The 13,837-nt window shown below is 40.7% G+C and overlaps 2 protein-coding genes across 4 annotated transcripts; one reads left to right on the top strand and one right to left on the bottom strand.

The window, feature by feature from the left end:
• Window positions 1–69: 69 nt before the first annotated feature.
• ufsp2 (ufm1-specific peptidase 2) lies at window positions 70–3,539 on the bottom strand. Of its 3 annotated transcripts, XR_015066060.1 has the most exons (13): window positions 3,414–3,539; window positions 3,180–3,267; window positions 2,897–3,080; window positions 2,767–2,833; window positions 2,407–2,561; window positions 2,118–2,310; window positions 1,846–1,992; window positions 1,619–1,783; window positions 1,184–1,308; window positions 1,032–1,108; window positions 752–876; window positions 512–663; window positions 70–409 (listed from the first exon to the last, which is right to left on the bottom strand). XR_015066060.1 is itself a non-coding variant. In XM_085912184.1 (12 exons), the coding sequence occupies exons 1-12, from the start codon at window positions 3,414–3,416 to the stop codon at window positions 577–579; spliced, it is 1,416 nt and encodes a 471-aa protein (XP_085768310.1). In that variant the 5' UTR covers window positions 3,417–3,539; the 3' UTR covers window positions 459–576. The 3 variants fall into 3 exon arrangements, 2 of the variants coding, with proteins under 2 accessions (XP_085768310.1, XP_085768311.1); XM_085912184.1 differs by lacking the exon at window positions 70–409 and having other exon boundaries at window positions 459–663; XM_085912185.1 differs by lacking the exon at window positions 70–409 and having other exon boundaries at window positions 459–663; window positions 3,387–3,471.
• Window positions 3,540–5,696: 2,157 nt separating this feature from the next.
• gucy1a1 (guanylate cyclase 1 soluble subunit alpha 1) lies at window positions 5,697–13,836 on the top strand. Its single transcript, XM_085911331.1, has 8 exons — window positions 5,697–6,085; window positions 6,218–6,273; window positions 6,836–6,915; window positions 7,476–8,188; window positions 10,332–10,817; window positions 11,619–11,762; window positions 11,915–12,069; window positions 12,232–13,836. Exons 1-8 carry the CDS (start codon window positions 5,855–5,857, stop codon window positions 12,368–12,370), a joined length of 2,004 nt encoding a protein of 667 aa, XP_085767457.1. The 5' UTR covers window positions 5,697–5,854; the 3' UTR covers window positions 12,371–13,836.
• The last annotated feature ends 1 nt before the right edge of the window (window position 13,837 follows it).

The raw sequence follows: 13,837 nt of genomic DNA, 5'->3' as shown, positions 1-13,837 counted from the left end.
ATGAATGTCGTAGAAACGGGCCGTGGTCTAAATTTTTTTTTTTTTTAAACAAAAATATCAGCCAATACATGTAAATCTTCCTCAAAAATTTTAGCGTAAAGCCACCCAAAAACCTTCCCCTGGAATCCTTCCAAAGGAGTGCCCCAAGGAGAAGAAAGGTAACGGACCAACATCTCGTCTCTAAATTGCCACATCAAACATTACTTTGGGCCGTTTGACAGAAAAAAAGTGACAAAGCGTAGGTTAACTGAAATGTGGAGTAGATGGGCACTGGTGGTCCTGAGCAATTTGGTGCCCTAGGGCAAGATTCTTCCTGGAGCCCCCTTGCCGTGGTCGTGGTGTGCGGCGTATGCACCACGCAGACTCCACTGCTTGCATCTAGCACGGTGCTAGAACATGCGAGAATCTTCTGCTGGGTGAAACCAAAAAGACAGTCATCGTGGGGTGTCATTGCCTAACATAGTTCACCAAATGAGATGCAGATTTATTGGACAATCGTTCAAACACAGACTTGTGCCTGGTGGTGGCAGTCATAGGATTTACAAGGACTGGTAGTGGAGTCGACATGGCTGTACATTAGATTGCTTTGGGCCTCTGGGGGAGACACATATTATAATATGCCGTTTGATCCCAAAACTCTGGTCCTTTCCAGCCACACCAACCCTGGGGGGAAAGACGAGACAGACGAAACAAAAGTTCGGAAAGTCCGTAATGAAGACGCGGAGCCACAGCAAGTAATTTTGAGATCCACCTTCTCCGTGATGACCTGCAAGTCCTCTGCGCCTGTGTAATGAGGATCCAGGATGAGGAAGCGGATCTGCCCGGTGGTCTCGCTCCAAGTGACGCCTAGAATGGTGTGAGCCAAGACCCCCCCACCTGTAAAAGGACAGAGAATTTTGACATTGAAAATGTCAATATATATTTACCATAGAGGTGCATTCCACATCTTTGTTTTTTTTTTATCTTATGTCTATACCTACTTGAATAAGCATGCACTATTAGAGCTTATAAAGGAGTACTTTGAAACTCACCAATCATCACAGGAGTTCCCTCAGAGAGAAAATGATTAGCCAGCTCTCTGCCTTTGGAAGCCATATCAGAACCCTGGCTGAAATAACAAGTATTCATCGTTCCATAAATCTATAAACATGAAACCATCAGACAGGGAGCAAAGCAGACAAACCTCACAAATAAAATCTTGGATGTAACCCCGAGTAGTTGGTTGAGGACGGCGTGAACCTCGAAAGATCCAATCCACTGACGAGACCCCACAAAGGACCCTTGTTTGTCACCAACATCCACCAACGCCTAAAAAAAATAATATGTACAGAAATGGAAGTTGATTATGGTTTGATACCATTTTAATTGGAGCTAGAGTAGTGCCGAATTTAAGCCCGTTACGAGTCGTATTGCAATACAGTCACAAAATGGCGGCAAATGATCATGAAATTGCATCTAGCCAAATAAACCCGTGCGACTGAAACAAACAAAATAACCCAAAAAGCGGTCTTTACGTAGACATGACTGCAACGATGTAGTTGCACAAGTGTACACACCCTCAAAAACTAGCGCTGTAGCTTCGGCTGATGCTAAGAAAAAATGGTCACATTCGTGTTACCTGTTGGATTTCCTTGTGAGTGGGGACAGTCCGCTCTACGTAGCCTTGCTGCTGAAACCAGGAGCAGATGGTCTGCAGAGAGCGATAAGCGCAGCCCCAGCCGTTGTCGTCCATGCGGTCCTGCATGTAGTGGTGGTAACTGTACAGGCCTTGTACCAAGTATACCTGAAACACACATCAATCTTCAAAAGTCCCATTCCAGAACGCATCTGAGCAAATCGCTTTACCTTTCCATCGTCCAAGGTGGGATGCGTGAGAGCTAGGTGAGGGTTTCGGAGGTAACCGTCTTTGTAGGGTTCATTAGGGAAGTGATAAGCGTTGGCTCTTCTAAAATAGGGTTTGTCCTCTGGTAGCTTAAAGTGCGCATGCAGCTCCTGCAAATATGAGAGCAAATAAAGTTGATACAAAAAGATGCCGTGATCGATCATACACAAAATGATAAATTCCAAAATGAAACCTGGATCTCGTGGCACTGCGCCGCTGTCATTTACGTACGTACCTTACGCTGGTTCTCGAGTTGACTGTCAGGCACCCCAGCAGGATAGATTGTTGTCACCAGTCCTTTGGGTTCTGGAAGCAGAAAGTGGAAAGGCTCTGGGAGCAATAGCTTTGTTCCCTTCATGTGGCGCAGCATCCCTCGCTTCATCTCATCCAGCTGATGTATTAGCGCCTCCAGCAAGCGCTCACAGGCACTGCACAATGAGATGACAAAGAGTTTCAAATCAAAGTTTCAGCTTCAGCTGAAACAAAAAAACTAATATATATATAATTTTAATTGTGACGGTTACTCTTTGATGGTGTCGGTGGAGCATAGGTGGACAACACAGTCCATTGGAAGAGTTGTAGACAGAAAGTGGCACTTCTGGATGGTTTTGCAGAGAACAGGTGCCGGGAGGGGACCTGGCTTTGTCACTTCCATCATTAGGTTTAGGTTGATCACTCTCTAAATGGCAAAGTGATTATATGATGAAAATATACACATGTATGGTATATTCTGTATAATTTTTTTCCCTCTATTTAATTAGGGCTTACGCACTTCTGGTTAAATGCAATCTTTATTTTTTTTTCTTGTAATTGTGAGGCATAAAAAGTTGCCTTTCTAATGTAACAGGGGGAAAAAAATGACAAAATACAAAATGTTCACATACGGCTGCTGAGCTCTTTTTGCACTTCTTCTTTGCTGACCTTTTGCCAACCAACTCTTGTTCATCGATCCTGAAATGTAAGTCAAATCAAATAAAAACAAATAGGTGTAAAAGAAGAATAGAAATAACTTACTGTATCCATTTATGAAGTTCTTCACACGGTGTGTTTGCAGTTATTTCTTTCGGAGTCACGTGAACATGCTTGTTTGGCCAGATTATAACTGGGCTATCCTGGACTCGAAGGATGCAAGATTCTGACTTCACCTGAGAGCGTAAATTCTCAAATGTTCTTGAGATGCATTTATGCATGAGCGTCACTGAAAAAAAGAAAATAAATGAACTTTACAGGAACCCGCGTATTAATTCAGAGGAGAATGCACCCGAATGACCCTATGTTTAAAAACATTTCATGATACCATCGGTGCTGTCCAGGAGACATTTGAGCTCCAGATGTCCTCTCGCACGGAAAAATTCTCCTGGCTCGACATTATTTGGATCTTCAATCTGAAATAGTACAAAATAAATGAGCAGCTAGTAGGGAAGTTTACCATACGTGGACAGCTAGCGACAGTTGGCGGTTTTCAACGTGACAAACCTGGACTAACATTAATACAGATACATACGTGCTTTTAAATCGTTGTCATACCCACCATGATGTTTTTTATGGTAGAAATAAAAAATCTAGATAGTTATTCACATGAGGCTGCCATGTCTGTTTTACAATTTTTGACGTGTATCTTTCCGCGACAGCTGATTGGCCCACAATATCCCCGCCCACTAGTGTTGCATTCAGTGTAACTCGTAATTTTGTGAAACAACACAAGACTTCTAAAAATAAATGTAAATATCGTCGACATAAGGTACACGTTTTACCAAAAAAATAACACCTGAACAAAACGGGATTACATACATTTTATTTGTTACATAATGTCAAAGAGCGATACTGATGTATGAATTTCTCCCAGGCTGTCATATAATCGTAATCAAATGTAACCATAACATCTACGCATGCGTGGTTCTACTAGTGTGTCAGCATCTATTGAATGGAGTGAGGCACACGATATTTAATTATTCCAGCATCACTGCCCATTCTGCCCTTCATATGCAAGATGGGAAAACATATTTTGTCTTTTTTTTTCGTTGACATGAGTCAATTTGCAGTGGTACACCAATGCAATGACGCTTTTCATTGAAACAGAGAAGCGTGAATGTGTTTCTTCGTGCTTCGCTTGTTTGCCTGGGGCGACAGCACGGCAAGCCCTGCATGCAAGAGCTGGCAGATTGAGTGGACACTGCATAGTAGCACTCCATGTACAAATGGCAGCTCACAGCAAGAATTTCTCAATTAATTTACATTTATAAGGAATAAAAAGATATTTGGAAGAATGCATTTTATATGGTCGAATTATGATTGTCTGATAAAACACACCATCATTAAGTAGACAGAAGTGTTTATTTAGTACAAGTTTGTATTAAAACGTAACAAAAACAAAAGGGCTTTTCACAAATTGCATCAAGTGTACCCACTTTGACCACTTGGGGGCAGTTTAAGACAGATACATGGCTCGTCTCATCATGCAGAGTATAAGATTAAATATAACTGAATGTATACTGTATTAACCTGTATAGCTGTGATTTCTGTCATTCATCTGTTGCTGCACCTTTTGTGTTTAAATAGCTTCTCTTTTGCTGAAACTGAGGATTATATACTTCATGTATAAGCAGACGGATATATGTGGTGTTAGCATTAGCTAGTGGGATAGAAGATCAACTTTGTTCTCTAAAAAACTTTAAAACTCCTATGCAGTGCGCATTGAGACATTGCAACATAAATTATTGTCTTGAGGGGAAAAAAATGACATATCTATTTCGAGTATTGCATTTATTTCTTCAAGTGAACATATTTCATTGATGTGAAGGCCACTATATTTAGTCATATTTAGTTTTACAACATTTGCCTCATGTCGTACAAAGTCTCAAAATGACACAGAGTAACATTTACTTAAAATATGTCTTGATAAGCACCCCATAAGAATATCACAATCTATTTGGAAGGAGTTTTCCTTGGCATTGACCCCATGCAGCTCAAGCAGTAATCTATTGCTGTTTATCTCTGGTAAAATCTCACCATGTCGACCTTGATTTGCAACAGGGCCGTTGCTATCTTTGCTGCGTTTTGTAAACAGGATCTGTGCACTGTATATGGCTCACGCTGTGTGCTGGAAACCAAAGGCGTACATACACATCTAGCGAGAAGATATGAAATATAAGCATTGCATATATCTTTTTGCTTTTGTGTGATGACACTTGGCCAGATGAATGTATACATTGTGAACACGTCACGAAGTATTTGCATCATTTTTCAGCTTGAGAATTCCTGATAGATGGATATTAAATTCATATTTGATTAATGATACCACAGGGAGAAAAGAATGAACTAGCAACAACTTCTCAAGTCAAGCTGTGTCAAAATGTTTTACTTAGGTAAAAGTAACACAATCTGCTCAAAAGCCACCCCGACGATCATTGAGAAAGCAATCAATCATTTTTAGGGTGTAAGAAGCATGTTTTTTGGAATGTGGAAAGATGCCCAGAAACAACCCACACAAGTATGGGGAGAACATACTAACTCCACACATGTAGCTGAGAATTCGAACCAAGATATTAGTACAGTGAGGCGGGCATGCCACCCACTCGTCTACTATGCAGCCAAATACATATAAAGTGAAGAGGAAAAAAATGTATTGCATGTGAGAAGTCGTCTGGAAATAACGTCTCCTTGCTGATAGGTCGCTCAGCTCCATCAGCCGTGCTTGAGCATGGATTGGCCTGCAGCTCTCTGGCTACCCCCCCCCCCCTTCTCCCCCACCCCGCCCCCCTCCCAGGCGCTTATCGCTCTGTTCCACCATCAGTCCAAAGAAGCTGAGTACAGAAGAACATCGCATCACGTCTTGGTTGAAGATTTAGCGATGAAAAGGATGCAAAGACCAAAATAAAATGCGCGCACCAGAAGATGGCATTCTGGCGCGTCTGTCTGCATGCACAATGAGCTCAGCGCCTGTGTGGTGAGGACATCACAGCACCAGTGAAGATGTTCTGCGCCAGGCTGAAGGAGCTGAAGATAACCGGAGAGTGTCCTTTCTCCAAAAGCGACCAGCATCGACAGGAGGAGAAGGAAGAAGAGCAGCAGCGTGGAAATGCCGGGGAGAGCTCGGCAGCGCGCGGCAGGAGGAGCGCGCACGAACCCGCACAGAGGAGCACCAGAGCCAAAGTGAACCTGCATACCCTCGGAGAGAGCATTCGCAAACTGGCGTGTCCCCAGGTGAGTGGGAGCGTGCGCGCAATAGAAGATTTTTTTTTCTTTTTAAGAACAAAAAATTTGGCTGCCATTTTAGGATTTTATCCGCCCCTCACCCCCTCCTAATTAAAGACGTCTTTCACTTTAACTTTGCAGTTCCAGAGGCTGCACACTGCCCTCCAAAGTATGATGAAACAAAGGGAATCGGAAAGGTAATATTTTACATTAGGCAGAACTTCCACCAAGGTATTGGCTGTCATTCCAATGAGCTACTCAGACACTTAAGGGTGGGGAACATCAGGAGCCAGTTCAGTTTCATAAAATCCATATGTAATTAATAATAATCATTATTCATCATCGACAAAAAACAAACAAAACAGTCAGCCATATTGAAAAAAAAATATTGATTACATTTATTCAAACAAGTACTTACATTTTTGTTTGATTAATATGTCTTAAACTAAAATTCTATTTTTATGAACAACCTGGTTTTTTAATTCATCCTCAAATTTGACATCCTGCTTTTTTCACCTATAAAAGCAACGGCTATAGGTTCATTTTATACCGTACATTTTTGGATTATGTATATGGTGAGGAGAAAAATGTGTTGTTTCGAAAAAGCAGGTTTTATTTCCTGTCAACAAGATCCTATATTGTTCATACAATATTTTTGTGTTACCCCTCTCTTATGATAATATTGTCTTGAAATCCATTTGTATAACAGTTCTTAGCAGGTTGTAGTCCTTTGTTGTAACCTAATCTTTGTGTTTACAGCATTGCAGTTTGTTGTACAGACTGCAGAGAAGAACCGGAACATTTAATGAAGATGATGAACACTTACTCAACCAAAACAGGTAACATCAAATTGGACAATCATAACGCACACTACCTGTCAATTGTGAAACCGTTTTTTGGTTTGTACATGTTAGCTATGCCATTCCAGTTAAATACGAACGTAATACTATATTATAGTACTGTGTGATCTGGAGAAAACCTTCTATCCTGATACGGGTCATTTGTATATCCCATGCCATTTAATAAAGTTCACAAAATGAAAACAAATATTGTAACGTATGTATGTCAAGTATGTCTGCAGTTTAATTAGTAAAAGAGACAATAAATGAACTGTTTTAGAGAAACACAGATTTGTCATCTTGTTTTAAATTCAAGCCCTGGCTTATTTGATTGTGGTGTCTCAGTCTGAACACTAGGGGCGCCTGAGTACAAGCGCAGTTTGTTGTTATTTTGAGGTGATAGTCAATTTAGATTATGATTTGACAAGCTGTATATATTGAGGCAAAGTGTCGTCCGATGAAAAGATATGATTATATATTTACAAAAAAAAATTGAAGGATGTACTCAATTTTGTACGGTATATTTACAACTTCTCACAGTCCCTGCTTGTATCCTGCAGCTATTCCAATTGAAGCCTTGAGAGTGTCCCTCGGCGAGGAGCTCTTCCACATGTGCTACGAGGAAGATGGTCACATTTTACGGGTGGTGGGGGGTGCGCTTCACGACTTCCTCAACAGCTTCAACGTGCTCCTGAAGCAAAACAGCGCGCCCCGAGTTGATGGAGGGGATTGTTTAAATCAAGCATCCGTGCTGTGCATAGACAAAGATCCGGGTCTGCTTACTGTCTACTTCTTCAATCCTCGGCCCACTACCGAGCTCTTCTTCCCTGGGGTCATCAAGGCAGCCGCCCGTTTGCTCTATCACACCACTGTGGATGTGCTGATGGACCCGCCCAGCGCCAAAGACAGCATCCTTCAATCCAACCCGCAGCACAGTCTTCTTTACACTGTGGTTGTCAAGGGGGATAAAAACCTGAGCCCCAGTCCACTGCGGGCGAGCTCAGCTGGGACCCTTCCTACCTCTCTGTTTTCCACTATCTTCCCCTTCCATCTTATCCTGGACCAAGACCTGGCTTTGGTTCAAATCGGACACGGGCTCAGGAAGAGACTGAGCAGAAAAGACAGCCTCAGGCGGGCTTTGACTTTCCAAGAACACTTCTCCATCGTGTGCCCTCAAATCAAATGTACCTTTCAAGGCATCCTGACCATGCTCAACACCCAGTTTGTCCTTCGGATCAAGCAAGGGGTCTCCGGAGCGGACAACACAGTAAAGGTACGTCCAGGATCAGAACTGTGTCGGTCAGTTGGTTTCAGGCCAGGTTATTAACGGCACCATTCGGCCCAAGGTGGAGATCAACATCCTACCACCAGCCGAGATCACAAGCAAATGTCATCCTCCTTTTCTCCATCAAAGGCTCAGTGAGCCTGACGCTATTTATGGACGGGTGCAACTGGTCGCCATGACAAGAACCAAGTAGTCAATACATTAATGCTTCACTATTCACACTCCCCTTACAGAGATTAGGGAGAAAAAACGAGAACAACTGAATCCCCTCCAATTGTTAATTGGCTATATTATTTTTTTTAAAGTCCGGTAGAAAAGTTGTCCATTGGTGCCGTCTAGCAGCAATCAAATTTGGTCCTGCGGCACAAAAGGAAAAAAAGATCAAATTGACAACTGGTGACTCCGTTTCTATGAGTGAGGGGAGTATTTGATAATTTTGTCATATTTGGCGCCATCTTGTGGAATCTATAGGCAGTTCTAACCCTCTTGGTGACTGGGGGTTAATTACTTGTTCATTATTTTTATTTATTTGCTAATTGGGTATATAAAAGCGTGTCATTCCAAACGGTTATACTCGGGCTTGTTAAAGTTAACACAGTGTAAACATCACTGCTCTGATACATTTGTGCATCCATTGACCTTTACTCCTAAATCTGTTTACGTCACGGGTGATGACCAGCAATTGTACGTCTTTCCACCAGAGAGTTACGGTATGAGTCTTAGTCACGGCTAATTTTTGGCTGTAACATTTTCCCATGTATTTACGTCGAAAACAAACAAATTAAGTTGAAGATCATCTACAAGCACCTGTTTGATTTTTAAAATTATTTGATGTCATCTGTCCGACACAAGTCAAGCGGATAAAGCAGATACTGAATATAAGCCAGAATAGCCATTTTCCCACGCGCCATTTTTCTAACCCCTGACTTTGAGCTGCGATGAGAGGTCCATCATGTTCCATCGTATCTTACGTTGAATCTGTTCTAGTGTGCGAACTAAAGCACCCACGCAAAGTTTGACCTTAATCCATCGTTTGATTCCTGTCAACATTTTACAACTTCAGTTCGGTTCAGTATGTACTTTTATGTCCCAAAAGGACAAGAATGAAAGACAATGAAGAAAGTTTAGAAATAGTCAAAACAACAAAGTCATAACTTTTTAAGGAAAGATTGATTGTAGAGACAAGACACACGAGCTAATGTGCCGATTATAGTACAGCTATTTGTAGCATTGTGGCAAATTTAGCATTTTTATTACAGTCTTTGGTCTTATTTGTCCCACGCGGGGGATTTAATTTCCCTGATGAAAAGACCTCAAAGCAAGAAGAAGATGTCCTTTTCAGTCTAGTCTGGCTTTTGCCTTTTTTGAAGACTTTTAAATTTAGCCATCAAAGGAACCTGTAGGATATTGTTTTGCTAGCTAGCCACCTCCACAATTCTTGGAATGACAGTAAAATTAAAAACAGACTGGATACAAGTCTTGGTTCCAACTTTTAATGTCTGATTTGAAGCAAGTACTAGTGAGTTTTAAATCATTTTTGAACCAAGATGATCAAGGTGTCAGCTCTCTACCAGCCACCATTTTAAACATTTTCAACAGGTAGCTAAGGTCAGTTTAGCGGATGCTAGCATTTACTTTCCCACTTGTTGAAAAGTTTCCACTTCAACTTTCTTTATGTTATATAGTAAGAACATCACTGATTAATGAATACAATGAAAAGTAATCTTAGTCCATTTCACACTGTTTAATTTTGCCATTTTCTTTAAAGAAACGGTGATGATACAATACAAGAAGTTCAAGTCAAAGCCAAAGCGGACTTTGGTTGGATGGCATTTTTCATGTTTAGAAATAGCATTCCGTTGCAATATAAATAAATAATCTACTCTGGCATGGCTGACGCAGTTGCACGCTGTAGAGTTGCCAATACTTTGTGTTCTTAGTCATACAGTGTGTCCTGAGATAGTTTATTGATTTGTGAGTGATGTTGTCCAAAGGACATTGGAATGAAAAATCAGTCTTTCTCAAAGTAAACTCAACTGTACACTACCAATCCATACTGAAACTTTTTTTTTTTTTCAAAAAAGAATAGATGATTATACACAATGGAGAATTTAAAGATTTGTCTTTTCAGCTCATGGACCTCAAGGGCCAAATGATCTACGTTTCCGAGTCCAACGTGATCTTGTTCCTGGGCTCGCCGTGTGTGGATAAGCTTGAGGAGCTAACGGGTCGCGGCCTCTACCTGTCCGACATCCCCATTCACAACGCATTACGTGACGTGGTTCTGGTCGGAGAGCAAGCCAAAGCGCAGGACGGTTTGAAGAAACGTCTCGGCAAAGCCAAAGCGGCATTGGAGCAGGCCCACCAGGCGCTTGAGGAAGAGAAGAAAAAGACGGTGGACCTTCTTTTCTCCATCTTCCCTGGTACCGTAGCTCAGCAATTGTGGCAAGGCCAGACGGTCCAAGCCAAGAATTTTGAGCGGGTCACCTTGCTGTTTTCCGACTTGGTGGGCTTCACGGCCGTTTGCTCGCTGTGCACGCCGATGCAAGTGATCACCATGCTCAATGAGCTGTACACTAGGTTCGACCACCATTGTGGGGAGCTTGATGTTTACAAGGTAAGTAAACTTCAGTTCAGATTTACCTGAATACCTGAAGACTGACGCTGTGTGTGTGTTTCGGGCATCGGCGAGGCCTGGCCAAAAGCTGGTTGTTATAAACAACATGTCAGCGAAGCCTTAACAGAAGATATAGCCGCATGTTTGACAAATACATCGTAAAGATGCGAGGAAGCTCCTTCAGGACTCTGTTCCATTCCACGTGCATGTCTAAAAATAGTTCCACTTTGTCTGTGTCACATAGTTGTCGAGAGCTCTCTAGTTACATGAAAGAAGACGACGACTTTAAGACGGCAAAGGATGAAGTAGAATTGAAATTTTATGGCTGCCGGCTTTTGGTACTCAGACAGACTGCCTTCCACTTCACTGCACTTGTCATTTTGTTGATCATTTCTTTTGTATTAATGACACTATTGCATATTATCAATTTATTCATGACATTTACACAGAGATGCAGATGAATAAAAGACTGAGGTGTTAAGGTGTTGCCACATTTCAGGTACATTTAATGGGAATATTAAAAAAAAATATTATAAAAAAGTAAAATAAAATAAAAAATGAATAAAAAAATAATATATTAAATTATTTTCAAAATATTACTTTTTTTTTCTTTTATTAAGAAAATGTCGAACGTCTTGCATCAAGGAAATGACTGAATATTCAGGAAAGACACAAGAGCAGTTAATGACGAGGATACAGAAGATAGGCGTAGATGTTTTTTTGTTGAGAATGGGGTTCAACCCAAGTCATAGATGGACGTGCCAGAAGACTACTAATGCTATCTTACTGTGCTATATCCAGGTGGAGACCATTGGGGATGCTTATTGTGTAGCTGGTGGCCTACATAGGGAGAGTGACAACCATGCGGCCCAGATTGCATTGATGGCCTTAAAGATGATGGAGCTTTCTGATGAAGTCAAGACTCCAACTGGAGAACCAATACAGGTAACGAACCAGATTCCATATGTCGTCATTTTATAGAGCCTGAATATAATTTCGTCAAATCCCGAAGTGGATCATTTTCAATTTTAAACAAGGTTATAGTTCAAAAGTGGGATGAAAAATTGAGTTGTCAGATTTATGTCTTTGTTTTTCAGATGCGTATCGGGCTGCACACCGGATCAGTGCTGGCCGGTGTAGTCGGAGTAAAAATGCCACGTTATTGTCTTTTCGGAAATAACGTCACCCTGGCCAACAAGTTTGAGTCGTGCAGCCAACCTCGCAAAATCAACATCAGTCCGACGACGCACAGGTGACAGGTTTTTATGACAATGTCCAATTTCATCCTTTACCAAACGGAAAGAACACATGTACTAGGCAGGAAACTGAAAGTTTAGAGGAACGCTGTGTTTCCTCGAATGTCCAGTCAGTTGCCACATTGATTCACGTTTTATTTGTGTACACTTCATCCTAGATTGCTGAAGGAGCGTCCAGAGTTTGTTTTCATTCCCAGGAGCAGGCAGGAGCTTCCGGCCAACTTCCCAGAGGACATTCCTGGTGTTTGTTACTTTTTAGAGGCTTCCTTCAAAACTTCACAAGTGACTCGGAAATAAAGTCCAGCTGCTGCAGAGAAGCTCCTGAAACTCCACCTCAGTGCTTCTATATTAGAGTTGTCCAGATATTGATGTCGCTAAGTGTTTGTCTCGCTTGCGGTCATTTCAAAATACAGCTGATGGCTAATTCCCACAAATGATTGATGGTCTCCCAAGTACGTACATCACAGTTCCCATTTGAGAGTTATAAATCTACCCCAACCATCAATTCACCCCCAACTTCACAGAGTCAATTGAAAATATTATACACTGTGGAATTCTCAATGTTTGACATCATCTGCGCCGTGACCGTGACACTGGTTTACTTCCAAGTTGTTGTCATTGAAAAACAAATTTTCCCATGGTGAATAATGTCAAGTCAACTCATTCCAAGTTCACACTGTTGACACTATAAAATTGTTATTTACTGTATTACGCAGGCAATGTTTTAATGAACATCAAAGTTAACCATTGACACATAAAACTAAAACTCATGGAGTGTTCCATCACACGTGATATTTGCAACTTTAAGTTTTGGTTAACTTTCAAGGAATAGAGTGTTTTTCTGTGTGTGTGTGTAGTCTAAATTGTACCAATTTTTGGCATTTTGACTTAAGAGGTTCCACATTACAAGCAATGTTGTGTAAAGGTCATAGTAGCAATTTCACACAACCCCAAAAACGCAATAAGTAGCTTGATATTGCTAGATGGTCCTTTTATCCATCTGTACAAACACCCACTGCAAGATGAATCAGTTCGAAAAATGTTAAAAATGATTCAAACCCAAATTCAAGGGACTTTTATTATTATAATAATAATAATAATTATTATTATTATTATTATTATTACTTAAATATTTCAATATACAAATGAATGCTGCCAAATAGGATTAGTGACATCGTTTGATAACAGATACAAAATGCTTTTTGGGTTGATCCAGTTTGTTAGAATGATCAAATATTTTGTTAGGATGAGAAATAAATTCTATCGATATTTTTCCAGTGAATATTTAAGTGACATTTTCCCCCTTTTGTAATTTTCTGTCTTCCTGCATGCACCTTGAACTGGGCGGGAAAAGTTAAAAAGAACACTAAACTGCAAATCTGCAAAGAAAGATTTTTTTACAGGTTTACACTATCTAAACTCAAGTTTCACAGAGCAGACTTAGGTGCCTTATGAAAGCAGGATAGCACATTTTGTTGTTAATAACGTGGATCACTTTTGTTTCTTCCAATATGAATGCAAGCCACAAATTCTTCCATCATAGTATATATTTGAAATACATTCATAATACATTCCAGTACTGCAGTTTCCTAGTAAAGTATTTTTACTGTTTTCACTGTACACATGTTTATACTCTATTTATTACATTGTTTCATAGCACAAAAAGCATACAAAACAAAAATACAACGAATGTCCTTCGATCACTCATAAGGATGTGCTTTAATTGTTACTGTAGTGCAAACAAGAGTGCAATAAATATAAGAT

Source organism: Syngnathus leptorhynchus, chromosome 5 (genome assembly GCF_054491065.1).
Source record: "Syngnathus leptorhynchus isolate UIUO chromosome 5, UIUO_Slep, whole genome shotgun sequence".
Lineage (NCBI taxonomy): Eukaryota > Metazoa > Chordata > Actinopteri > Syngnathiformes > Syngnathidae > Syngnathus > Syngnathus leptorhynchus.
The sequence above is the reverse complement of the archived record's forward strand: the minus strand, read 5'-3'. Positions and strand labels throughout refer to the sequence as shown.